Genomic DNA, 26,438 nt, shown 5'->3' with positions numbered 1-26,438 from the left:
TGTACATTAACCATCTGTATCAATACAGAGTCACCCTGTACATTAACCATCTGTATCAATACAGAGTCACCCTGTACATTAACCATCTTGATCAATGCAGTCACTCTGTACATTAACCATCTGTACCAATGCAGGCACCTTGTACATTAACCATTTGGATCAATACAGAGTCAACCTGTACATTAACCATCTGTATCAATACAGAGCCACCCTGTACATTAACAATCTGTATCAGTGCAGAATCACCCTGTACATCAACTATCTGTATCAATACAGAGTCACCCTGGACATTAACCATCTGGATCAATGCAGAGTCACCCTGTACATTAACCATCTGTATCAATGCAGAGTCACCCTGTACATCAACCATCTGTATCAATACAGAGTCACCCTGTACATTAACCATCTGGATCAATGCAGAGTCACCCTGTACATTAGCCACCAGTATTAGTGCAGAGTCACCCTGTACATGAACCATCTGTATCAATGCAGAGTCAACATGTACATTAACCATTTGGATCAATGCAGAGTCACCCTGTACATTAACCATCTGTATCAATGCAGAGTCAACCTGTACATTAGCTATCTGTATCAATACAGAGCCACCCTGTACATTAGCCACCAGTATCAATGCAGAGTCAACATGTACATTAACCATTTGGAACAATGCAGAGTCACCCTGTACATTAACCATCTGTATCAATGCAGAGTCAACCTGTACATTAACCATCCGTATCAATACAGAATCACCCTGTACATTAACCATCTGTATCAATACAGTCACCCTGTACATTAACCATCTGTATCAATACAGAGTCCCACTGTACATTAACCATCTGTATCAATACAGAATCATCCTGTACATTAACCATCTGGGTCAATGCAGTTACCCTGTACATTAACCACCTGGACCAATGCAGTCATCCTGTACATTAACCATCTGGATCCATGCAGAGCAACCCTGTACATGAACCATTTGGATCAATGCAGTTACCCTCTACATTATCCATCTGTATCAATACAGAGTCACCCTGTACATAACCATCTATATCAATACAGATTCAACCTGTGCATTAACCATCTGCATTAATACAGAGCCACCCTGAACATAACCATCTGTATCAATACGAAGCCACCCTGTACATTAACCATCTGTATCAATACAGAGTCACCCTGTACATTAACCATCTGTAGCAATACAGAGTCACCCTGTACATTAACCATCTGAGTCAATGCAGTCACCCTGTACATTAATCATTTGGATCACTACAGAGTCAACCTGTACATTAACCATCTGTATCAATGCAGTCAACCTGTACATTAACCATCTGGATCAATGCGGTGCCACCCTATACATTAAACATCTGTATCAATACAGAATCACCCTGTACATTAACCATCTTGATCAATGCAGTCACCCTGTACATTAACCATCTGTACCAATACAAAGCCACCCTGTACATTAACCATCTGTACCAATACAGAGTCACCCTGTACATTAACCACCTGTAGCAATACAGAGTCAACCTGTACATTAACCATCTGGATCAATGCAGTGTCACCCTATACATTAAACATCTGTATCAATACAGAATCACCCTGTACATTAACCATCTTGATCAATGCAGTCACCCTGTACATTAACCATCTGTACCAATACAAAGCCACCCTGTACATTAACCATCTGTATCAATACAGAGTCACCCTGTACATTAACCATCTGAGTCAATGCAGTCACCCTGTACATTAAACATCTGGACCAATGACTTCCGGGTGCGGCGATGACCAGCTAAGTCGCACGTTTCGGCTCCTCCCGTTTCAACTGACTTTTGGGCTCTTATCGGAGCCCCAACGGAAATTTTCAAAGGCTAAACCCAGTGTGAGGCGACATAGGAAGGAGTCCCCCCGGGTGTGGATGGAAAGAAGTGATAGTAGTGGCCAGATTGTGGAGGATCCTCTGGAGCAGCGGCAGAGAAGGGAAGGGAGAAGCAAGATGGCGGCTGAGGGAGCCCAGTTGGTATGGGGCCTGGAACAGCAGGGGTTCCTCCGGCGATGTGTGGAGGAGCTCAAGAAGGAGGTGCTGGCGCCGATGCTGCAGGCGATTGAGGGGCTGAAGGAGACGCAAAAGACCCATGAGATGGAGCTCCGTGGAGTGAAGGCAAAGGCTGCCGAAAATGAGGATGAGATACAGGGCTTGGTGGTGAAGACGGAGACGCGCAAGGCGCTACACAAGAGGTGTATGGAGAGATTGGAAGCCCTGGAAAATAGCTCGAGGAGGAAGAACTTAAGGATTTTGTGTCTTCCCGAAGGGGCAGAGGGAGCGGACGTTGGGGCGTACGTGAGCGTGATGCTCCATACCTTAATGGGAGCTGAGGCCCCGACGGGCCCCCTGGAAGTGGAGGGAGCGTACCGGGTCCTCGTGAGAAGACCAAAGGCAGGGGAAATACCGCGAGCAATAGTCGTGAGATTCCACCGCTACAAGGACAGGGAGATGGTCCTGAGATGGGCTAAGAAGACACGGAGCAGCAGATGGGAGAACGTGATGTGATCCGCATCTACCAAGATTGGAGTGCGGAGGTGGCGAGAAGGAGGGCGAGTTTCAATTGGGCCAAGGCGGTGCTCCACAGGAAGAAAGTGAAATTCGGAATGTTGCAGCCGGCAAGACTGTGGGTTACACACCAGGGCAAACACCACTACTTCGAGACGGCAGAGGAGGCGTGGACATTCATTCAAGAGGAGAAGTTGGACTAGATTTGGAAAAGGATGTTTGGAATGAAGTAGAGAGGTGGTGGCAAGGAATTGTAAATCAGATGGGGGAATTTTTTCCTCTCGAAGGGGGGGGACACGAAGAAATGTGGGCGCCGGTGGGGAAGGGGATGGGGAAGGAGAGAGGGAGCTGCGCCATTAGGGGCGGGGCCGAGAGGGAAGCGCGGGCTCTGTTCCCGCGCTATGGAAACTGGCGGGAAAAGGGGGCGCAGGAAGGAGGGGGCCTCACATGATGGGAGGCTAAGGATAAACGGGGGAAGCCGAGGTCAGCCAGAGTTTGCTGACTCCGGGAAGCAATATGGGGGGTGCAGTCAAGCTAGAGCGGGATCTAGCGGGGGGTGCGGGGGGGGGGGGGGGGGGGGTTAACTGGGTTGCTGCTGCTAAGGGGAAGGGGGAGCTGTAACGGGATGGGATGGTCGGGACGGGAGGGCGCCGTCTGGGGGACAAGCGGTTGCGTGGGAACCGGGTGAGGAGCTGGTTTAAAAAAGGGGATGGCTAGTCGACGATGGGGGGGGGTGGTAAAGAGCCCCCCAACCCGGTTGATCACGTGGAACGTGAGAGGGTTGAATGGGCCGATTAAGAGGGCAAGGGTATTCGCGCACCTAAAGAAGCTAAAGGCAGACGCACCTGAAACTGGCGGATCAGGACAGATTAAGAAAAGGATGGGTGGGACAGGTATTCCACTCGGGCTTGGATGCGAAAAATAGAGGGGTGGCAATCCTGGTGGGGAAACGGGTATCGTTTGAGGCAAAGACCATAGTGGCGGACAGTGGGGGTAGATACGTGATGGTGAGTGGCAGATTGCAAGGTGAGGCAGTGGTGCTGGTGAATGTATATGCCCCGAACTGGGATGATGCGAACTTTATGAAGCGTATGTTGAGGCGCATCCCGGACCTGGAGATGGGAAAGTTGGTAATGGGGGGGGGGACTTCAACACGGTGCTGGACCCAGGGCTGGACCGGTCCAGATCTAGGACCGGGAGGAGGCCGGCAGCGGCCACGGTGCTTAAGGGCTTTATGGAGCAGATGGGAGGAGTGGATCCCTGGAGATTTACTAGACCGAGGAGTAAAGAGTTTTCCTTCTTCTCCCACGTCCATAGAGTGTACTCCCGGATAGATTTCTTTGTCCTGGGCAGGGCGCTGATCCCGAAGGTGGCAGGAACGGAGTATTCGGCTATAGCCATTTCAGATCATGCCCCACATTGGGTAGATCTGGAACTAGGTGAGGAAAAGGAGCAACGCCCACTTTGGATATTGGACATGGGACTGTTGGCGGACGAGGGGGTATGTGGAAGGGTGAGGGAATGTATTGAAAGATACCTAGAGGTCAATGATGACGGAGAGGTCCAGGTGGGAATAGTCTGGGAGGCGCTGAAGGCAGTGGCGAGAGGGGAGCTGATCTCCATAAGGGCCCATAAGGGGAAACAAGAGGGTAAAGAAAGGGAGAGACTGATTGGGGAGATTCTGAGGGTGGATAGGCAATATGCGGAGGCTCCGGACGAAGGGCTATACAGGGAAAGACGGAGACTACACACGGACTTTGACTTGTTGACCACGGGTAAGGCGGAGACGCAGTGGAGGAAGGCACAGGGAGTACAGTATGAATACGGAGAGAAGGCGAGCCGACTGCTGGCCCAACAACTTAGGAAGAGGGGGGCGGCGAGAGAGATCGGAGGAGTTAGAGATGAGGAGGGAAGGATGGAGCAGAGAACGGAGAGGGTGAACGGGGTATTTAAGGTATTCTACGAGAGGCTGTATAAGGCCCAACCCCCGGACGGGAAAGAGGGAATGATGCATTTCCTAGACCAGTTAGAGTTCCCGAAGGTTGAGGAGCAGGAGAGGACAGGACTGGGAGCGCAGATTGAGGTAGAGGAGGTGGTAAAAGGAATCGGGAGCATGCAGGCAGGGAAGGCCCCGGGACCAGATGGGTTCCCGGTGGAATTTTATAGGAAATATGTGGACCTGCTGGCCCCACTTCTGATGAGAACCTTTAATGAGGCTAAGGAAAGGGGGACACTACCCCAGACGATGTCGGAGGTGACGATATCGCTGATCCTGAAAAGAGACAAAGACCCGCTGCAGTGCGGGTCATACAGGCCTATCTCCCTCTTGAACGTAGATGCCAAGTTATTGGCCAAAGTGATGGCGACAAGGATAGAGGGCTGCGCCCTGGGGTGGTGCATGGTGACCAAACAGGATTTGTTAAAGGGAGGCAATTGAATACCAATATACGGAGGTTGTTGGGGGTGATGATGATGCCCCCACCGGAGGAGGAGGCGGAGATAGTGGTGGCTATGGATGCAGAGAAGGCATTTGATAGAGTGGAGTGGGACTACCTGTGGGAGGTACTGAAGAGATTTGGATTTGGAGAGGGGTTCATTAGATGGGTTCGGCTCCTATACGGGGCCCCGGTGGCAAGTGTGATTACGAACAGGCAACGATCCGACTACTTCCGACTATATAGGGGCACAAGACAGGGGTGCCCCCTGTCCCCGTTACTGTTTGCGTTGGCAATTGAGCCATTGGCCATAGCGCTGAGGGGCTCTAGGAAGTGGAGAGGGGTACTTAGAGGAGGAGAAGAACATCGGGTGTCATTATACGCGGATGATCTGCTGTTATATGTCGCGGACCCAGTGGAGGGGATGCCTGAGATAATGCAGACACTCAGGGAGTTTGGAGAATTTTCAGGATACAAACTGAATATGGGGAAGAGTGAACTGTTTGTGATGCACCCCGGGGAACAGGGCAGGGGAATAGACGAGCTGCCGCTGAGGAGGGTAACAAGAGATTTCCGGTATTTAGGGATCCAGGTGGCCAGGGACTGGGGAACCTTGCATAAGCTTAACTTGACACGACTGGTAGTGCAGATGGAGGAGGACTTTAAGAGGTGGGATATGGTGCCCCTGTCATTGGCGGGCAGGGTGCAGGCGGTTAAAATGGTGGTCCTCCCGAGGTTTCTTTTTGTGTTTCAGTGCCTCCCCATACTGATTACAAAGACCTTTTTTAAGAAGGTGGACAGGAGCATCATGAGCTTTGTGTGGGCCGGAAAGACCCCAAGGGTAAAGAGGGAGTTCCTGCAGCGCAGTAGAGATAGAGGGGGATTGGCACTGCCGAGTCTGAGTGATTATTATTGGGCCGCTAACGTGTCTATGATATGTAAGTGGATGAGGGAAGAAGAAGGAGCGGCGTGGAAAAGGCTGGAGATGGCGTCCTGTAGGGGAAATGGCTTAAAAGCACTGGCAACGGCGCCGCTGCTGTTCTCCCCGAAAAGGTACACCACAAATCCAGTGGCGGTGGCGACTCTGAAGATTTGGGGGCAGTGGAGACGACATAGGGGAGTGACGGGGGCCTCCGTGTGGGCCCCGATAAGGAACAACCACAGGTTCGTCCCGGGAAGGATAGACGGGGGATTTCAATCTTGGCAGCGAGCAGGAATTGCGAAACTGAAGGACTTGTTCTTGGACGGGACGTTCGCGAGTCTGGGAGCACTGACAGAAAAATACGGGTTGCCACCTGGGAATGCATTTCGTTATATGCAAGTGAGGGCATTTGTGTGGCAACAGATGAGGGAATTTCCACAGCTCCCGGCGCAAGGGATCCAGGACAGAGTGATTTTGGGGGCATGGGTGGGTGACGGTAAGGTGTCCGATATATACAGGGAAATGAGAGACGAGGGGGAGACGATGATAGAGGAACTGAAAGGAAAATGGGAGGAGGAGCTGGGGGAAGAGATTGAGGAGGGGCTGTGGGCAGATGCCCTAAGTAGGGTAAATTCCTCGTCCTCGTGTGCCAGGCTCAGCCTGATCCAATTCAAGGTACTACACAGGGTGTAGTAAAATATTTTATATTTTATTATATTATTATTATTTTTTATAAAAAATTTAATTTAGTTGTTAGCCAGATCTTGGTAGAAAGTTAGAGGAATGGCAGGGAAGGGAGTGCAATGTTCCTCCTGCAGGATGTTTGAGGTGAGGGATGCAGTTAGTGTCCCTGCTGATTTTACCTGCAGGAAGTGCTGCCATCTCCAGCTCCTCCAAGACCGAGTTAGGGAACTGGAGCTGGAGTTGGAAGAACTTCGGATCATTCGGGAGGCAGAAGGGGTCATAGATAGCAGCTTCAGGGAATTAGTTACACCAAAGATTGGAGATAGGTGGGTAACTGTAAGAGGGACTGGGAAAAAGCAGTCAGTGCAGGGATCCCCTGCGGTCGTTCCCCTGAGAAACAAGTATACCGCTTTGGATACTTGAGGGGGGGACGACTTACCAGGGGTAAGCCATGGGGTACGGGCCTCTGGCACGGAGTCTGTCCCTGTTGCTTAGAAGGGAAGGGGGGAGAGGAGCAGAGCATTAGTAATTGGGGACTCTATAGTCAGGGGCACAGATAGGAGATTTTGTGGGAGCGTGAGAGACTCACGTTTGGTATGTTGCCTCCCAGGTGCAAGGGTACGTGATGTCTCGGATCGTGTTTTCCGGGTCCTTGGGGGGGAGGGGGAGCAGCCCCAAGTCGTGGTCCACATTGGCACTAACGACATAGGTAGGAAAGGGGACAAGGATGTCAGGCAGGCTTTCAGGGAGCTAGGATGGAAGCTCAGAACTAGAACAAACAGAGTTGTTATCTCTGGGTTGTTGCCCGTGCCACGTGATAGTGAGATGAGGAATAGGGAGAGAGAGCATTTAAACACGTGGCTACAGGGATGGTGCAGGCGGGAGGGATTCAGATTTCTGGATAACTGGGGCTCTTTCTGGGGAAGGTGGGACCTCTACAGACAGGATGGTCTACATCTGAAACTGAGGGGCACAAATATCCTGGGGGGGAGATTTGTTAGTGCTCTTTGGGGGGGGTTTAAACTAATGCAGCAGGGGCATGGGAACCTGGATTGTAGTTTTAGGGTAAGGGAGAATGAGAGTATAGAGGTCAGGAGCACAGATTTGACGTCGCAGGAGGGGGCCAGTGTTCAGGTAGGTGGTTTGAAGTGTGTCTACTTCAATGCCAGGAGTATACGAAACAAGGTAGGGGAACTGGCAGCATGGATTGGTACCTGGGACTTCGATGTTGTTGCCATTTCGGAGACATGGATAGAGCAGGGACAGGAATGGATGTTGCAGGTTCCGGGGTTTAGGTGTTTTAGTAAGCTCAGAAAGGAGGCAAAAGAGGGGGAGGTGTGGCGCTGCTAGTCAAGAGCAGTATTACGGTGGCGGAGAGGATGTTAGATGGGGACTCTTCTTCCGAGGTAGTATGGGCTGAAGTTAGAAACAGGAAAGGAGAGGTCACCCTGTTGGGAGTTTTTTATAGGCCTCCTAATAGTTCTAGGGATGTAGAGGAAAGGATGGCGAAGATGATTCTGGATAAGAGCGAAAGTAACTGGGTAGTTATTATGGGTGACTTTAACTTTCCAAATATTGACTGGAAAAGATATAGTTCGAGTACAATAGATGGGTCGTTTTTTGTACAGTATGTGCAGGAGGGTTTCCTGAAACAATATGTTGACAGGCCAACAAGAGGCGAGGCCACGTTGGATTTGGTTTGGGTAATGAACCAGGCCAGGTGTTGGATTTGGAGGTAGGAGAGCACTTTGGGGACAGTGACCACAATGCGGTGACGGTAGACGAGGGTAGAGCAGTTGATGTGGTGTATATGGATTTCAGCAAAGCGTTTGATAAGGTTCCCCACGGTAGGCTATTGCAGAAAATACGGAAGCTGGGGATTGAGGGTGATTTAGAGATGTGGATCAGAAATTGGCTAGCTGAAAGAAGACAGAGGGTGGTGGTTGATGGGAAATGTTCAGAATGGAGTTCAGTCACAAGTGGATTACCACAAGGATCTGTTCTGGGGCCGTTGCTGTTTGTCATTTTTATCAATGACCTAGAGGAAGGCGCAGAAGGGTGGGTGAGTAAATTTGCAGACGATACTAAAGTCGGTGGTGTTGTCGATAGTGTGGAAGGATGTAGCAGGTTACAGAGGGATATAGATAAGCTGCAGAGCTGGGCTGAGAGGTGGCAAATGGAGTTTAATGTAGAGAAGTGTGAGGTGATTCACTTTGGAAGGAATAACAGGAATGTGGAATATTTGGCTAATGGTAAAGTACTTGAAAGTGTGGATGAGCAGAGGGATCTAGGTGTCCATGTACATAGATCCCTGGGGGGGGTGGGGTGGGGGGGGTGGGGGGGGGGGTGGGGGCGGGTAGGGGGGAGGGTGCATTCGGGTCTTTGGGGATTTTTTGTGTGTTGTTGCATATTTGTTGTTCATAGTTATCTTCTCAATGTTACTATTTCTTTTCGTTTATTTGTGTTGGCACTTGCCGTTAGTTAATATATTATTTTAAAAACGATCAATGTATATATTGTTACAAAGTTGTAAAAATGGAAAATTCTTGGTTGATCGAAAAACTTTAATAAAATATATTTTTTAAAAAACAAACATCTGGACCAATGCAGTCACCCTGTACATTAACCATCTGAGTCAATGCAGTCACCCTGTACATTAAACATCTGGACCAATGCAGTCACCCTGTACATTAACCATTTGGATCAATGCAGAGTCACCTGTACATTAACCATCTGGATCAATGCAGTCACCCTGTACATTAACCATCTGTATCAATACAGAATCACCTTGTACAGAAACCATCTGTATCAATACAGAGTCACCTGTACATTAACCATCTGGATCAATGCAATCACCTTGTACATTAACCACCTGTATCAGTGCAGAATCACACTGTACATCAACAATCTGTATCAATACAGAGTCACCCTGTACATTAACCATCTGGATCAATGCAGAGTCACCCTGTACATTAGCTATCTGTATCAATACAGAGTCACCCTGTACATTAACCATCTGTATCAATACAGAGCCACCCTGTACATTAACCACCAGTATCAATACAGAGTCACCCTGTACATTAACCATCTGTATCAATACAGAGTCACCCTGTACATTAACCATCTGTATCAATACAGAGCCACCCTGTACATTAACCACCAGTATCAATGCAGAGTCAACCTGCACATTAACCATTGTATCAATACAGAGTCCCACTGTACATTAACCATCTGGATCAATGCAGAGTCAACCTGTCATTACCCGTCTGCATCAATACAGAGTCACCCTGTACATTAACCATCTGCATCATTGCAGAGTCACCCTGTACATTAACCATCTGGGTCAATGCAGAGTCACCCTGTACATTAACCATCTGTATCAATACAGAATCACCATGTACATTAACCATCTGTATCAATACAGAGTCACCCTGGACATTAACCATCAAGGTCAATACAGAGTCACTCTGTAGATTAACCATCTGTATCAATACAGAGTCACCCTGGACATTAACCATCAAGGTCAATACAGAGTCACTCTGTATATTAACCATCTGTATCAATACAGAGTCACCCTGGACATTAACCATCAAGGTCAATACAGAGTCACCCTGTACATTAACCATCTGTATCAATACAGAGTCACTCTGTACATTAACCATCTGTATCAATACAGAGTCACCCTGTACATTAACCATTTGGATCAATGCAGAGTCACCTGTACATTAACCATCTGGATCAATGCAATCACCCTGTACATCAACCATCTGTATCAATACAGAATCACACTGTACATTAACCATCTGGATCAATGCAGAGACACCCTGTACATTAACCATCTGGATCAATGCAGAGTCACCCTGTACATTAGCTATCTATATCAATACAGAGTCACCCTGTACATTAACCACCAGTATCAATGCAGAGTCAACATGTACATTAACCATCTGTATCAATACAGAGTCACCCTGTACATTAACTATCTGGATCAATGCAGAGTCACCCTGTACATTATCCACCCGTATCAATGCAGTCACCCTGTACATTAACCATTTGGATCAATGCAGAATCATCCTGTACATGAACCATCTGTATCAATGCAGAGTCACCCTGTACATTAACCATCTGTATCAATAGAGAATCACCTTGTACATTAACCAACTGTATCAATGCAGAGTCACCCTGTACATTAACCATCTGTATCAATGCAGTCACCCTGTACATTAACCATCTGTATCAATACAAAAACAAAAGAACAAAGAACAAAGAAATGTACAGCACAGGAACAGGCCCTTCGGCCCTCCAAGCCCGTGCCGACCATACTGCCCGACTAAACTACAATCTTCTACACTTCCTGGGTCCGTATCCTTCTATTCCCATCCTATTCATATATTTGTCAAGATGCCCCTTAAATGTCCCTATCGTCCCTGCCTCCACTACCTCCTCCGGTAGTGAGTTCCAGGCACCCACTACCCTCTGCGTAAAAAACTTGCCTCGTACATCTACTCTAAACCTTGCCCCTCTCACCTTAAAACTATGCCCCCTAGTAATTGACCCCTCTACCCTGGGGAAAAGCCTCTGACTATCCACTCTGTCTATGCCCCTCATAATTTTGTATACCTCTATCAGGTCGCCCCTCAACCTCCTTCGTTCCAGTGAGAACAAACCGAGTTTATTCAATCGCTCCTCATAGCTTATGCCCTCCATACCAGGCAACATTCTGGTAAATCTCTTCTGCACCCTCTCTAAAGCCTCCACATCCTTCTGGTAGTGTGGCGACCAGAATTGAACACTATACTCCAAGTGTGGCCTAACTAAGGTTCTATACAGCTGCAACATGACTTGCCAATTCTTATACTCAATGCCCCGGCCAATGAAGGCAAGCATGCCGTATGCCTTCTTGACTACCTTCTCCACCTGTGTAGCCCCTTTCGGTGATCTGTGGACCTGTACTCCTAGATCTCTTTGACTTTCAATACTCTTGAGGGTTCTACCATTCACTGTATATTCCCTACCTGCATTAGCCCTTCCAAAATGCATTACCTCACATTTGTCCAGGTTAAACTCCATCTGCCATCTCTCCGCCCAAGTCTCCAGACAATCTAAATCCTGCTGTATCCTCAGACAGTCCTCATCGCTATCCACAATTCCACCAACCTTTGTGTCGTCTGCAAACTTACTAATCAGACCAGTTACATTTTCCTCCAAATCATTTATATATACTACAAAGAGCAAAGGTCCCAGCACTGATCCCTGTGGAACACCACTGGTCACAGCCCTCCAATTAGAAAAGCATCCTTCCATTGCTACCCTCTGCCTTCTATGGCCTAGCCAGTTCTGTATCCACCTTGCCAGTTCACCCCTGATCCCGTGTGACTTCACCTTTTGTACTAGTCTACCATGAGGGACCTTGTCAAAGGCCTTACTGAAGTCCATATAGACAACATCTACTGCCCTACCTGCATCAATCATCTTAGTGACATCCTCGAAAAACTCTATCAAGTTAGTGAGACACGACCTCCCCTTCACAAAACCGTGCTGCCTCTCACTAATACGTCCATTTGCTTCCAAATGGGAGTAGATCCTGTCTCGAAGAATTCTCTCCAGTAATTTCCCTACCACTGAAGTAAGGCTCACCGGCCTGTAGTTCCCGGGATTATCCCTGCCACCCTTCTTAAACAGAGGAACAACATTGGCTATTCTCCAGTCCTCCGGGACATCCCCTGAAGACAGCGAGGATCCAAAGATTTCTGTCAAGGCCTCAGCAATTTCCTCTCCAGCCTCCTTCAGTATTCTGGGGTAGATCCCATCCGGCCCTGGGGACTTATCTACCTTAATATTTTTTAAGACACCCAACACCTTGTCTTTTTGGATCACAATGTGACCCAGGCTATCTACACCCCCTTCTCCAGACTCAACATCTACCAATTCCTTCTCTTTGGTGAATACTGATGCAAAGTATTCATTTAGTACCTCGCCCATTTCCTCTGGCTCCACACATAGATTCCCTTGCCTATCCTTCAGTGGGCCAACCCTTTCCCTGGCTACCCTCTTGCTTTTTATGTAAGTGTAAAAAGCCTTGGGATTTTCCTTAACCCTATTTGCCAATGACTTTTCATGACCCCTTCTAGCCCTCCTGACTCCTTGCTTAAGTTCCTTCCTACTTTCCTTATATGCCACACAGGCTTCGTCTGTTCCCAGCCTTTTAGCCCTGACAAATGCCTCCTTTTTCTTTTTGACGAGGCCTACAATATCACTCGTCATCCAAGGTTCCCGAAAATTGCCGTATTTATCTTTCTTCCTCACCGGAACATGCCTGTCCTGTATTCCTTTCAACTGACACTTGGAAGCCTCCCACATGTCAGATGTTGATTTGCCCTCAAACATCCGCCCCCAATCTATGTTCTTCAGTTCCCGCCTAATATTGTTATAATTAGCCTTCCCCCAATTTAGCACATTCATCCTCGGACCACTCTTATCCTTGTCCACCAGTACTTTAAAACTTACTGAATTGTGGTCACTGTTACCGAAATGCTCCCCTACTGAAACATCTACCACCTGGCCGGGCTCATTCCCCAATACCAGGTCCAGTACCGCCCCTTCCCTAGTTGGACTGTTTACATATTGTTTTAAGAAGCCCTCCTGGATGCTCCTTACAAACTCTGCCCCGTCTAAGCCCCTGGCACTAAGTGAGTCCCAGTCAATATTGGGGAAGTTGAAGTCTCCCATCACCACAACCCTGTTGTTTTTACTCTTTTCCAAAATCTGTCTACCTATCTGCTCCTCTATCTCCCGCTGGCTGTTGGGAGGCCTGTAGTATACCCCCAACATTGTGACTGCACCCTTCTTATTCCTGATCTCTACCCATATAGCCTCACTGCCCTCTGAGGTGTCCTCTCGCTGTATAGCTGTGATACTCTCCTGAACAAGTAGCGCAACTCCGCCTCCCCTTTTACATCCCCCTCTATCCCGCCTGAAACATCTAAATCCTGGAACGTTTAGCTGCCAATCCTGCCCTTCCCTCAACCAGGTCTCTGTAATGGCAACAACATCATAGTTCCAAGTAGTAATCCAAGCTCTAAGTTCATCTGCCTTACCCGTAATGCTCCTTGCATTAAAACATATGCACTTCAGGCCACCAGACCCGCTGTGTTCAGCGACTTCTCCCCGTCTGCTCTGCCTCAGAGCCACACTGTCCCTATTCCCTAGTTCTCCCTCAATGCTCTCACCTTCTGACCTATTGCTCCCCTGCCCACCCCCCTGCCATACTAGTTTAAACCCTCCCGTGTGACACTAGCAAATCTCGCGGCCAGGATATTTATGCCTCTCCGGTTTAGATGCAACCCGTCCATCTTATACAGGTCACACCTGCCCCGGAAGAGCTCCCAGTGGTCCAGATAACAGAAACCCTCCCTCCTACACCAGCTGTTTAGCCACGTGTTTGTCTGCTCTATCTTCCTATTTCTAGCCTCACTGGCACGTGGCACAGGGAGTAATCCCGAGATTACAACCCTCGAGGTCCTGTCTTTTAACTTTCTGCCTAGCTCCCTGAACTCCTGCTGCAGGACCTCATGCCCCTTCCTGCCTATGTCGTTAGTACCAATATGTACAACGACCTCTGCCTGTTTGCCCTCCCCCTTCAGGATTCCCTCTACCCGTTTGGAGACATCCTGGACCCTGGCACCAGGGAGGCAACATACCATCCTGGAGTCTCTTTCACGTCCACAGAAGCGCCTATCTGTGCCCCTGACTATAGAGTCCCCTATAACTATTACTCTTCTGCGCTTTGACCCTCCCTTCTGAACATCAGAGCCAGCCGTGGTGCCACTGCTCTGGCTGCTGCTGTTTTCCCCTGATAGGCTATCCCCCCCGACAGTATCCAAAGGGGTATATCTGTTCGAGAGGGGGACAACCGCAGGGGATTCCTGCACTGACTGCCTGCCCTTTCTGGTGGTCACCCATTTCTCTGCCTGCACCTTGGGTGTGACCACACTTACATAACTGCGATCTATGACGCTTTCCGCCACCTGCATGCTCCTAAGTGCATCCAATTGCTGCTCCAACCGAACCATGCGGTCTGTGAGTAGCTGCAGTTGGGTGCACTTTCTGCAGATGAAGCCATCCGGGACGCTGGAAGCCTCCCGGACCTGCCACATCTCACAGTCAGAGCACAGCACCCCTCTAACTGACATTGCGTCAATTAATTAAAATTAAAATTTGTCTTTTTTTTTAAATACTTTTTTTTTTTAAATTACAAAGTTACTGTCAACTATCTGTTTCCTAGCACTAGATTTCTAATAGAAATGCGATAGCTAACTATAATATCCTCCGATCTCTGGCTTAGATATCCTCTAAATTATAATTAAGTTATTATGTTTAATTAGTTCCCAAATACTCAAAGAAATTTAGGTTAGAATCCCAACCAGCCACTCAGGTCACAGCTTTTCTGTGATGTCACTTCAGTTTCCCCCCGACACACACAATTTGAAAAAAAGGTATAAAAGTAAAAATCACTTGCTTACCTTCTGAGATGTTCTCAGGTTCTCTCGCTGACAGAGACTGCTCCTCCACCTCCAATCCTTGACCTGCACAATGCTAATAATATAATAATATAATATGGCACTTACCTTACACCAATGGGTCTTATTATTAGGTTAGAGGAGGAGGGTGGGTGGGAGACACTACACGTGTAGTGTCTCGGGTTTCCTCTCCACCAGAATTTATTGGTTGGGGGGGGGGAACTTGCCAGAGGTCGAACTTCCGGTTCCCGCCGAAATCCAAAGGGCTGCTCCTGTAAAGGTAAGTGGTTTTAAACTCACTACTCACCTCCCAGAAGGCCCCTGCGCACCGCTGCCGCCGAAATCCAAAGGGCTGCTCCTGTAAAGGTAAGTGGTTTTAAACTCACTACTCACCTCCCAGAAGGCCCCTGCGCACCGCTGCCGCCGAAATCCAAAGGGCTGCTCCTGTAAAGGTAAGGTTTTTAAACACACTACTCACCTCCTTGCACATTAACCATCTGTATCAATACAGAGTCACCTTGTAAATTAACCATCTGTATCAATACAGAGTCACCCTGTAAATTAACTATCTCTATCAATACAGAGCCACTCTGTACATTAACCATCTGGATCAATGCAGAGTCACCCTGTACATTAACCATCTGTATCAAGACAGAGTCACCATGGACATTAACCATCAAGGTCAATACAGAGTCACTCTGTACATTAACCATTTGTATCAATGCAGATTCACCCTGTACATTAACCATCTGTATCAATGCAGAGTCACCTTGTACATTAACCATCTGTATCAATGCAGAGTCACCTTGTACATTAACCATCTGTATCAATGCAGAGTCACCTTGTACATTAACCATCTCTATCAATGCAGATTCACCCTGTACATTAACCATCTGTATCAATACAGAATCACCTTGTTAATTAACCATCTGTATCAATGCAGAGTCACCCTGTACATTAACCATCTGGATCAATGCAGAGTCACCTTGTACATTAACCATCTGTATCAATGCAGATTCACCCTGTACATTAACCATCTGTATCAATACAGAATCACCTTGTTAATTAACCATCTGTATCAATGCAGAGTCACCCTGTACATTAACCATCTGGATCAATGCAGAGTCACCCTGTACATTAACCATCTGTATCAATACAGAGTCACCCTGTACATTAACCATCTGGATCAATGCAGAGTCACCCTGTACATTAACCATCTGTATCAATATGGAATCACCTTGTACATTAACCATCTGCATCAATACAGAATCACCTTGTACATTAACCATCTGTATCAATACAGAATCACCTTGTACATTAACCATCTGTATCAATACAGAATCACCCTGTACATTAACCATCTGTATCAATACAGAGTCACCCTGTACATTAACCATCTGTATCAATACAGAATCGACCTGTACCATCTGTATCAATGCAGAGTCACCCTGTAAATTAACTATCTCTATCAATACAGAGTCAACCTGTACATTAACCATCTGTATCAATGCAGAGTCAACCTGTACATCAACCGCCTATATCAATGCACAACCACCCTGTACATTAACCATCTCCATCAATACAGAGTCACCCTGTACATTAACCATCTGTATCAATACAGAATCACCCTGTACATTAGCCATCTGTATCAATACAGAGTCACCCTGTACATTAACCATCTGTATCAATGCAGAGTCAACCTGTACATTAACTATCTATCAATACAGAGTCAACCTGTACATCAACCGTCTATATCAATGCACAACCACCCTGTACATTAACCATCTCTATCTATACAGAATCACCCTGTACATTAATCATCTATATCAATTCAGAGTCAAACTGTACATTAACCTTCTCTATCATTACAGAATCACCCTTAATATTAACCTCTGTATCAATGCAGAGTCACCCTGTACATTAACCATCTCTATCAATGCAGAGTCGACCTGTACATTAACCATCTGTATCAATGCAGAGTCAACCTGTACATTAACCATCTGTATCAATGCAGAGTCAACCTGTACATCAATCGTCTGTATCAATGCAGAGTCAACCTGTACATCAACCGTCTGTATCAATGCAGAGTCAACCTGTACATCAACCGTCTGTATCAATGCACAACCACCCTGTACATTAACCGTCTGTATAAATACAGAGTCACCTTGTACATTAATCATCTGTATCAATTCAGAGTCAAACTGAACATTAACCTTCTCTATCATTACAGAATCACCCTTTATATTAACCTCTGTTTCAATGCAGAGTCACCCTGTACATTAACCATCTAGATCAAGATAGTCAGCTTGGACATTAACTATCTGTATTGATAGAGTCAACCTGTACACTAACCATCTGGCTCAATGCAGAGTCAACCTTTACATTAACCATGAGTCCTTTCTCAGTCTCCAGTTCCTATCTATCTGGGAGTGTGGGTCACAGTCCTTTCTCTGTCTCCCCAGTTCCTCTCTTCCCGGGAGTGTGGGTCACAGTCCTTTCTCAGTCTCCAGTTCCTGTCTATCTGGGAGTGTGGGTCACAGTCCTTCCTCTGTCTCCAGTTCCTGTCTCTCTGGGAGTGTGGGTCACAGTCCTTTCCCTGTCTCCAGTTCTTCTCTATCTGGGAGTGTGGGTCACAGTCCTCTCTCTGTCTCCGGTTCCTGTCTCTCAGGGAGTGTGGGTCACAGTCCTTTCTCTTTCTCCAGTTCCTGTCTATCTGGGAGTGTGGGTGGGTCACAGCCCTATCCCTATCTCCATTCCTGTCTATCTGGGTGTGTGGGTCACAGTCCTTTCTCTGTCTCCAGTTCCTGTCTCTCTGGGAGTGTGGGTCACAGTCCTTTCCCTGTCTCCAGTTCCTGTCTATCTGGGAGTGTGGGTCACAGTCCTCTCTCTGTCTCCGGTTCCTGTCTCTCAGGGAGTGTGGGTCACAGTCCTTTCTCTTTCTCCAGTTCCTGTCTATCTGGGAGTGTGGGTGGGTCACAGCCCTATCCCTATCTCCATTCCTGTCTATCTGGGTGTGTGGGTCACAGTCCTTTCTCTGTCTCCAGTTCCTGTCTCTGTGGGAGTGTGGGTCACAGTCATTTCTCTGTCTCCAGTTCCTGTCTATCTGGGAGTGTGGGTCACAATCCTTTCTCTGTCTCCAGTTCCTGTCCACAGTCCTTTCTCTGTCTCCAGTTCCTGTCTATCTGGGAGTGTGGGTCACAGTCCTTTTTCTGTCTCCTGTTCCTGTCTATCTGGGAGTGTGGGTCACAGTCCTTTCCCTGTCTCCAGTTCCTGACTGTCTGGGAGTGTAGGTCACAGTCCTTTCTCTGTCTCCAGTTCCTGTCTATCTGGGAGTGTGGGTCACAGTCCTTTCTCTGTCTCCAGTTCCTCTCTTCCCGGGAGTATGGGTCACAGTCCTTTCCCTGTCTCCAGATCCTGTCTATCTAGGATTGTGGGTCACAGTCCTTTCTCTGTCTCCAGTTCCTGTCTATCTGGGAGTGTCGATTGATGCGACCATCAATTCACTCAAAGACACGAGGAGAAGTAAACCGTGGTTTTAATCAGCTTAGAACAGTGCCTGCCTGCGACTGGTACAATACTGGGAACCGCCTGCAGGTCAGCTGCTCTTTATACTTCCTCTTAAGGGGAGGAGCCATGGGCGGAGCCTGTACATGCCCCAACATATCCCCCTGTGGGTGAAGCCCATAGGTGGAGCCCACAGGGTTAACAACATAACACAACAGTAGAACATGATACAAATGCACTGGTGAATTATTAGCACTATACACTCACCACATTCACCCCCGTTAAAAAAATGAAGTCCGACGGGGGTGACGGGCTCATAGGTTCAGCCGGTGCGACGCACGGATCGTGCGCTGTGATCGCCGAAGCACTGATGTTGCCGCCGGTCCGAGTGGCTGTGGAAGTGGGTCCGGTGCGGGCACAGGCGTGAACTCAGGGAGCGTCTCTTCTGGAGCTTCATTCCTGTGGACCGGTGTGGCGGGCGGGAGGGAGCGCGGGAGCCATTTAGGGGTGGGGGACCTGGACATGGTAGGTTGGACGGGATATAGTGTGGGGGCTGCCGTGGTGGTGGTGGTGGTGGCTGCAGGCGCCAGGTCCCGGAGGGAGACGGTATCTTGTCGGCCATCGGGGTGTTCGACATAAACGTATTGGGGGTTGGAGTGTTGGAGCTGGACCCTCTCTACCAGGGGGTCGGTCTTATGGCTCCGAACGTGTTTTCGGAGGAGGACTAGTCCCGGTGCCTTCAGCCAGGACGGAAGCGAGGCCCCTGAGGTAGCTCCCCTAGGGAAAACAAACAAGCGGTCATGAGGAGTCTGGTTTGTGGCCGTGCAAAGGAGGGACCTGATGGAGTGGAGTGCATCGGGGAGGACCTCCTGCCAGTGAGAAACTGGGAGATTCCTGGACCGCAGGGTCAGTAGGACGGTCTTCCAGACCGTCGCATTCTCTCACTCCACCTGCCCGTTTCCCCTGGGGTTATAACTGGTCGTCCTGCTCGCGGCGATGCCCTTACTGAGCAGGCACTGGCGCAGTTCGTCGCTCATGAACGACGAGCCCCGGTCACTGTGGACAGAACTGGGGAAACCAAACAGGGTGAAGACACTATGCAGGGCTTTAATGACAGTGGGAGTGGTCATATCGGGGCAGGGGATGGCAAATGGGAAGCGGGAGAACTCATCTATGATGTTGAGGAAATATGTATTGTGGTTATTGGAGGGGAGGGGCCCTTTGAAATCGATACTGAGGCGTTCAAAGGGCCGGGATGCCTTTACCAGGTGGGCCTTATCCGGTCGATAGAAGTGCGGTTTACACTCCGCACAGATTTGGCAGTCCGTGGTCATGGCTCTGACCTCCTCGGTGGAGTAGGGCAGGTTGCGGGCCTTGATATAGTGTGCGAGCCGGGTGACCCCCGGGTGGCAGAGGTCATCGTGGATAGCCCGTAGTCAGTCATCTTGCGCGCAGGCGCATGTGCCACGGGACAGGGTATCTGGGGGCTCATTGAGCTTCCCAGGGCGATGTACTATATCGTAGTTATAGGTGGAGAGTTTGATCCTCCACCTCAAGATCTTATCGTTCTTGATTTTGCCCCGCTGCGTATTGTCGAACATGAAGGCTACCGATCGTTGGTCGGTGACGAGGGTAAACCTTCTTCCAGCGAGGTAATGCCTCCAGTGCCGCACGGCTTCCACGATGGCTTGGGCTTCTTTTTCGAGGAGTGTCGAATTTCAGAGGTGGTGAGTGTGCGTGAAAAGAACGCTACCGGTCTGCCTGCTTGGTTGAGGGTGGCTGCGAGAGCGACCTCTGATGCGCCGCTCTCCACCTGGTAGGGGACGGACTCGTTCACCGCGCGCATCGCGACTTTGGGATGTCCGCCTTGATGCAGCTGAAGGCCTGGCGGGCCTCAGCTACCAGTGGAAAAATAGTCATCTTAATTAGTGGGCCGGCTTTGTCCGCATACTGGGGGACCCACTAGGCGTAATTGGAGGAGAATCCAAGGCACCTCTTCAGGGCCTTGGGACAGTGAGGGAGAGGGAGTTGCACGAGGGGGCGCATACGATCAGGGTCGGGCCCTAGGACCCCGTTCTCCACGCCGTAGCCGAGGATGGCTAGTCTGGTTGTGCGGAAAAGGCATTTCACCTTGTTGTAGGTGAGGTTGAGTTTTTGGGCGGTTTGGATAAATCGGTGGAGGTTGGCGTCATGGTCCTGCTGATCGTGGCCGCAGATGGTGACATTGTCCAAGTACGGAAATGTGGCCCGCAGCCCTTACTGGTCCACCATTCGGTCCATTGCTCTTTGGAACACCGAAACCCCATTCGTGATGCCAAAGGGGATCTGGAGGAAATGAAAAAGGCGGCCGTCTGCCTCCAAAGCCGTGTAGTGGCGGTCCTCCGGGCGGATTGGGAGCTGGTTGTATGCAGACTTCAGATCCACCGTGGAGAACACGCGGTAGTGAGCGATCTGATTTACCATGTCTGCAATCCGGGGAAGGGGGTACGCATCGAGTTGCGTGTTCCGGTTAATGATTTGGCTGTAATCAATTACCATCCGGAACTTTTCCCCAGTCTTGACGGCCACCACCTGAGCTCTCCAGGGGCTATTGCTGGCCTCGATGACTCCCTCCCGCAAGAGACGCTGGACCTCAGACCTAATGAACGTCCTGTCCTGTATGCTATACCGCCTGCTTCTGGTGGCGACTGGCTTGCAGTCGGCGGTGAGGTTTGCGAAGAGAGGGGAGGGTCGACTTTTAGGGTCGCGAGGCTGCATATGGTGAGTGGGGATAGGGGTCCCCCGAACTTAAGAGTAAGGCACCTGAGGTTACATTGGAAGTCGAGTCCCAATAGGAGGAGCGCAGAGGTCTGGGAGCACATATAGTTTTAAATTAGCATACTCAGCACCCTGTATCGCTAGGGTTGCAGTAGTGCACACTTTGAATTGTACGGAGTGCATCCCAGAGGCAAGGGAGATGGTTTGATGCGTCGGGAAAATTGGGAACGAGCAGCGTCTTACCATGTCCGGGTGAATGAAGCTCTCTGTGCTCCCGTAGTCGAAAAGGCTGGGCGTCTTGTGCCTGTTAACCCGGACGGCCACCATGGAGCTCCGGAGGTGCTTGGGTCGCGACTGGTCCAGGGTGACCGCGCTGAGTTGCGGGTAGCCGGCGACGTGATCGGAGGTGCTGGGGCGGACCCGCGATGACTGTCCGTGTAGATCATACGCGTCGAGCGGCGTAGCAGATGGCGGCCCCCTTTGGTCGAGTGTGGCGGGCAGCGAGGTAGATGGCGTCCAAGATGGCGGCCCCCATGGATCGCACGTGGCTGGCCGCGTGGGGGAGGATGGCCAATATGGCGGCCCCCATGAGTCGCACATGTTATGCGGAGGCGGAGTCGGCAGACACGCTGCCACCTTGCGGGGTCTGCGGGCCTGTGAGTCTGTGGATCGGGTCTGTGAGTTCGAGTTCTTAGACCTGGCCAGGCAGACCTTGGCGAAGTGTCCTTTTCGCCCGCAGCTGCTGCAGTTCGCATTGCGGGCCGGGCAGTGCCGTCGGGGGTGTTGAGACTGGCTGCAAATATAGCAGGGTAGCCCCCCATGATGGGCGGGCGGCTGCGCGGCACAGGCCTGGGGTAGTCTCTGGTCGGGGGCCCACAAGGGGGTCGCGTGGTCGGCCGGGAACGCAGTAAGACTCTGAAAAGCAACCTCCAGAGGGGTGACTAACTTTACCATGTCGTCCAGATCCTGGGCCCCTTTTTCGAGCAGGCGCTGCCTCACATAATTCGACCGGACTCCCGCCACATAGACGTCTCGGACGGCGAGCTCCATGTGCTGAGTGGCCGTAACGGCCTGGTAATTACAGTTGCGTGTGAGGGCGTTGAGGTCGCGTAGGTAATCATCTAGCGACTCCCCGGGGCGCTGGCGGCGAGTGGTGAAGACGTGTCGCACGTAGACCTCGTTCACAGGCCGCACATAGAGGCGTTCGAGTAGCGCGAGGGCATCTATAGGAGGCGGCCTCGTCGAGCTGGACAGAAATGCGATGGCTCACCCATGCGTGGAGGAGGCTCAGCTTCTGTTCGTCAGTGATGGATGGCGTGGACGACGCGGCGAGATTGGCCTTGAAGCATCGAAGCCAGTGCAAAAAAATTTATTTTGCCTCCGCGGACTGCGGATCGAGTTCCAGTCTGTCAGGTTTGAGGGCTGATTCCATGGTTGTATTTAAGCTGATTAACTTGATGAGACCTCAATTCACTCAAAGACACGAGGCGAAGTAAACCGTGGTTTTAATCAACTTAGAACAGTGCCTGCCGGTGACTGGTACAATACTGAGAACTGCCTGCAGGTCAGCTGCTCTTTATACTTCCTCTTAAGGGGAGGAGCCATGGGCGGAGCTTGTACATGCCCCAACATATCCCCCTGTGGGTGAAGCCACACAATCGGCCATAGGTGGAGCCCACAGGGTTAACAACATAACACAATAGCAGAACATGATACAAATGCACTGGTGAATTATTAGCACTATACATTCACCACATGGGTCACAGTCCTTTCTCTGTCTCCCCCTGTTCCTGTCTATCTGGGAGCGTGGGTCACAATCCTTTCTCTGTCTCCAGTTCCTGTCTATCTGGAAGTGTGGGTCACAGTCCTTTCTCTGTCTCCAGTTCCTGTCTATCTGCGAGTGTGGGTCACAGTCCTTTCTCTGTCCCCAGTTCCGGTCTCTGGGAGTGTGGGTCACAGTCCTTTCTCTGTCTCCAGTTCCTGTCTATCTGGGAGTGTGGTCACAGTCCTTTCTCTGTCCCCAGTTCCGGTCTCTGGGAGTGTGGGTCACAGTCCTTTCTCTGTCTCCAGTTCCTGTCTATCTGGGAGTGTGGTCACAGTCCTTTCTCTGTCTCCAGTTCTTCCCTATCTGGGAGTGTGGGTCACAGTCCTTTCTCTATCTCCAGTTCCTGTCATTCTTGTCTGACTTTAAATCACTGTCAGAAAATAAAGAAGGCTGATGATAGCAAGTGGTCAGGAACGTGCTGGTTTTCTGGATAAACATCACAGTTGCAGGCTGCCCTGTTCGGAAAGTGGACATTGATATTCCTTTGGTTTTGGGCTCAGTTTAGATCTATATAATCTGGGAACAGATCGTCCTCTTAGTCATCCTGCTTTGACTTTTGTTTTCTGTTTGTTTCAGAGTCCCAACCCCTTACTTACCTTCAGTGTAAAAACTCGAGACAGAATCTTCTACATGGTCGCCCCATCACCTGAGACCATGAGAATTTGGATGGATGTCATTGTGACTGGAGCTGAAGGTTATACTCAGTTCATGGTTTAAAGGAGGATTTCATATAATTATAACTTCATAGCGCATGCAAAGATTTATATATATATATATATGTGCGTGTGTATGAAATGAGACTCTATCTAAAAACCCTGCCATGCCTTTATCTATGTTATCTTGAAGGTTGTGACAATCATACAGTTTAGTTATTAAGATGGGAAATTATTTTACATAATTATAGCAAGTTTTGGTGCCTAGGTCTGTGAGTATGTCACCTGGAATATATAAAAAAGGCCTTCACTGAGACACTAAAGGTGGAAAATCTACTTCAAAGGGAGCTGACAGAATTCAAAAGGCTATTTTTGATACATCATTAAATGGTTAGCTGGTCTACATTATACATAATAAGATCACACTTGTATATTTCAATGAATAATCCTCTGGGGTTCCCAATCAGACACCAGACCCTCTGGAGAACAGGGTTGCTGCCAAGGTTTACAGAGGCCTATCAGGAGAAATGGCTGGTGCCTAAAACTATTCTGTCAGGACTGTGCTCTGTGATGTTGGCCTTTTGCCGACTCAGTCAGCACACACTTTGTTTCCCCAAAGAACTATTGTGTTTCAAAGTAATCAGTTGGTTTTCATGATGGCCTTTGCACTGTTAATGACAAAAGGGAAGATGATGGCAGTCATTTTATATATTGTCCGTCATCACTGACATGGGAACCTCTGATGGTTCCTGCGGCCTGTGCGCGCTCTTGGAACATTGGTGCTAATACATGGAGGTTAATTCCCCTGAGAGAGGCAATTGCTACATCAGTTAGAGGTAGACAGTGGCGAATCTGAGGCTTGGTAAATTTTGAATGTTTAAATAGGTTACAATGGGCGGAAAGCAATCAAGGTGGCATGTCTGATGGTGGAGAATCTCACTTTTAACTGTCAGTTATTTTACAATGGTCAAAGGTTTGTGATAAGATTGCCATGTATATCACTGAGATTTTATTATTAAACTAAATAACAAACCCCTTTTTCAGCGTAATCAGCTTACTGTGGCTCCTGTTATTGGTATAGTCAGTTTATCAACTGCCTCTGTGTACATACATCTATGTTCAATATTTATTCAGTATTATTTTTAAAGTATATGTAAGGAATACAAATATCTAAGGAATTTTATATGTTACACAGTTTGGATTATTTTCCTATTTAAAATGTATTTGATATAATATTGCATCTTGCAAGCAAGTTTGAATAAAAAATGAATATCTCCTCCTCTATTGTATTTATAATTTTATTTAGTTGTTGGAAAACATGCGGCTCTAAGTGATAGTTTACTGATTATTCGAATGGGGTGTGGGTTTCGTTGACAAAGCCCGTTATTCAGTTCCCATTCCTATTTGTCTTTGAGAGTGTGCTGGTGAGCAGCTTTTTCTTTCACACGCTGCAGTCCTTGTGGTGTAGGTACATCCACAGTGCTGCTAAGGAGGGAGTTCTCGGACTTTAACTAAGACAATGAAGGAATTGCGATATACATCCAACTCAGCAAAGTGTGTCCCTGGAAAGAGGAACTTGAAGGTAATGGTCTTCCCATACACCTGCTGCTTTTAGCCTTCTCGGTAATTGAGGTCATGGGGAGAGAGGTGCTGTTCGAGTAACCATGCTGGGTTCCCTGAGTGCATTCTGTAGAAACTACAACTGGGCAGCACACTGGCACAGTCATTAGCACTGCTGCCTTACAGCACCAAGGACCTGGAATCAATTTCGGCCTTGGGTGACAGTGTGGAGTTTGCATGTTCTATCCATGTCTGTGAAGGGTTTCCTCCAGGTGCTCCGGTTACCTCCCACGGTCCAAAGATATGCAGGTTAAGTGGATTGGTCTTGCTAAATCACCCCTTAGTGTACAAAGATGTGCCGGTTAGGTGGGGTTACAGGGGTAGGGCAGGGGAGTGGGCCTGGGTGGTGTGCTTTTTCAGAGGGGCGGTGCAGACTCGATGGGTTGAATGGCTTCCTTCTGCTCTGTAGAGATTCTGTGGTGGAGGGAGTGGACATTGAACCCAGTGCTGTTAAATTCAAATATCTAAATCAAGTGGAAGTTCTTTGTATAACCAGTACATTGCTACCCCAGACTAGGCCTGTGTGGGTCACACAATGTAGGCCAATCAGCCCCTTGAACCTATTCCATCTTCAATTCGTTAATGATTGATATGAATTTAACTCTATTTACCTACCTAACCAAAATCTATCAGCCTCAGATTTAGAATATTCAATTGACTTCCCCAACATGGAGGATGTGGAGTTACAGGTTCCCATTACTCATTAAAGTGATTTTTGGAATCATCACTGAACGACCCAGGTCTCGTTTTATTGTAAGCTTATTATAAAACCAGAGGCTCATATTGTACAGAACATGGCCCTACGGCCCATCAAGTCTGCACTGACAAAACCACACTAATCTGCACTAATCCCTCTTCCCAGCACTTGGCTCATAGCCTTGAATGTTATCATAGATGTTATCATTCATAGAATTTACATTGCAGGAGGAGGCCATTCGGCCCATCGAGTCTGCGCCGGCCCTTGGAAAGAG

At 48.7% G+C, this 26,438-nt stretch overlaps 1 protein-coding gene across 3 annotated transcripts in view; it reads left to right on the top strand.

Annotated features, from left to right (window-relative positions):
- The window catches only part of phldb2b (pleckstrin homology-like domain, family B, member 2b), a 517,142-nt gene extending 492,016 nt beyond the window's left edge, over nt 1–25,126 (top strand). For all 3 annotated transcript variants that reach the window (XM_072514438.1, XM_072514437.1, XM_072514436.1), the window contains one exon: nt 23,771–25,126. In XM_072514438.1, coding sequence (XP_072370539.1) covers nt 23,771–23,911 — 141 coding nt within the window. In that variant the 3' untranslated portion in view covers nt 23,912–25,126. The remainder of the gene's footprint in view (nt 1–23,770) is intronic.
- Nucleotides 25,127–26,438: the final 1,312 nt, after the last annotated feature.

The sequence above is a fragment of the Scyliorhinus torazame genome, chromosome 8 (assembly GCF_047496885.1).
Source record: "Scyliorhinus torazame isolate Kashiwa2021f chromosome 8, sScyTor2.1, whole genome shotgun sequence".
NCBI lineage: Eukaryota > Metazoa > Chordata > Chondrichthyes > Carcharhiniformes > Scyliorhinidae > Scyliorhinus > Scyliorhinus torazame.
The sequence above is the reverse complement of the archived record's forward strand: the minus strand, read 5'-3'. Positions and strand labels throughout refer to the sequence as shown.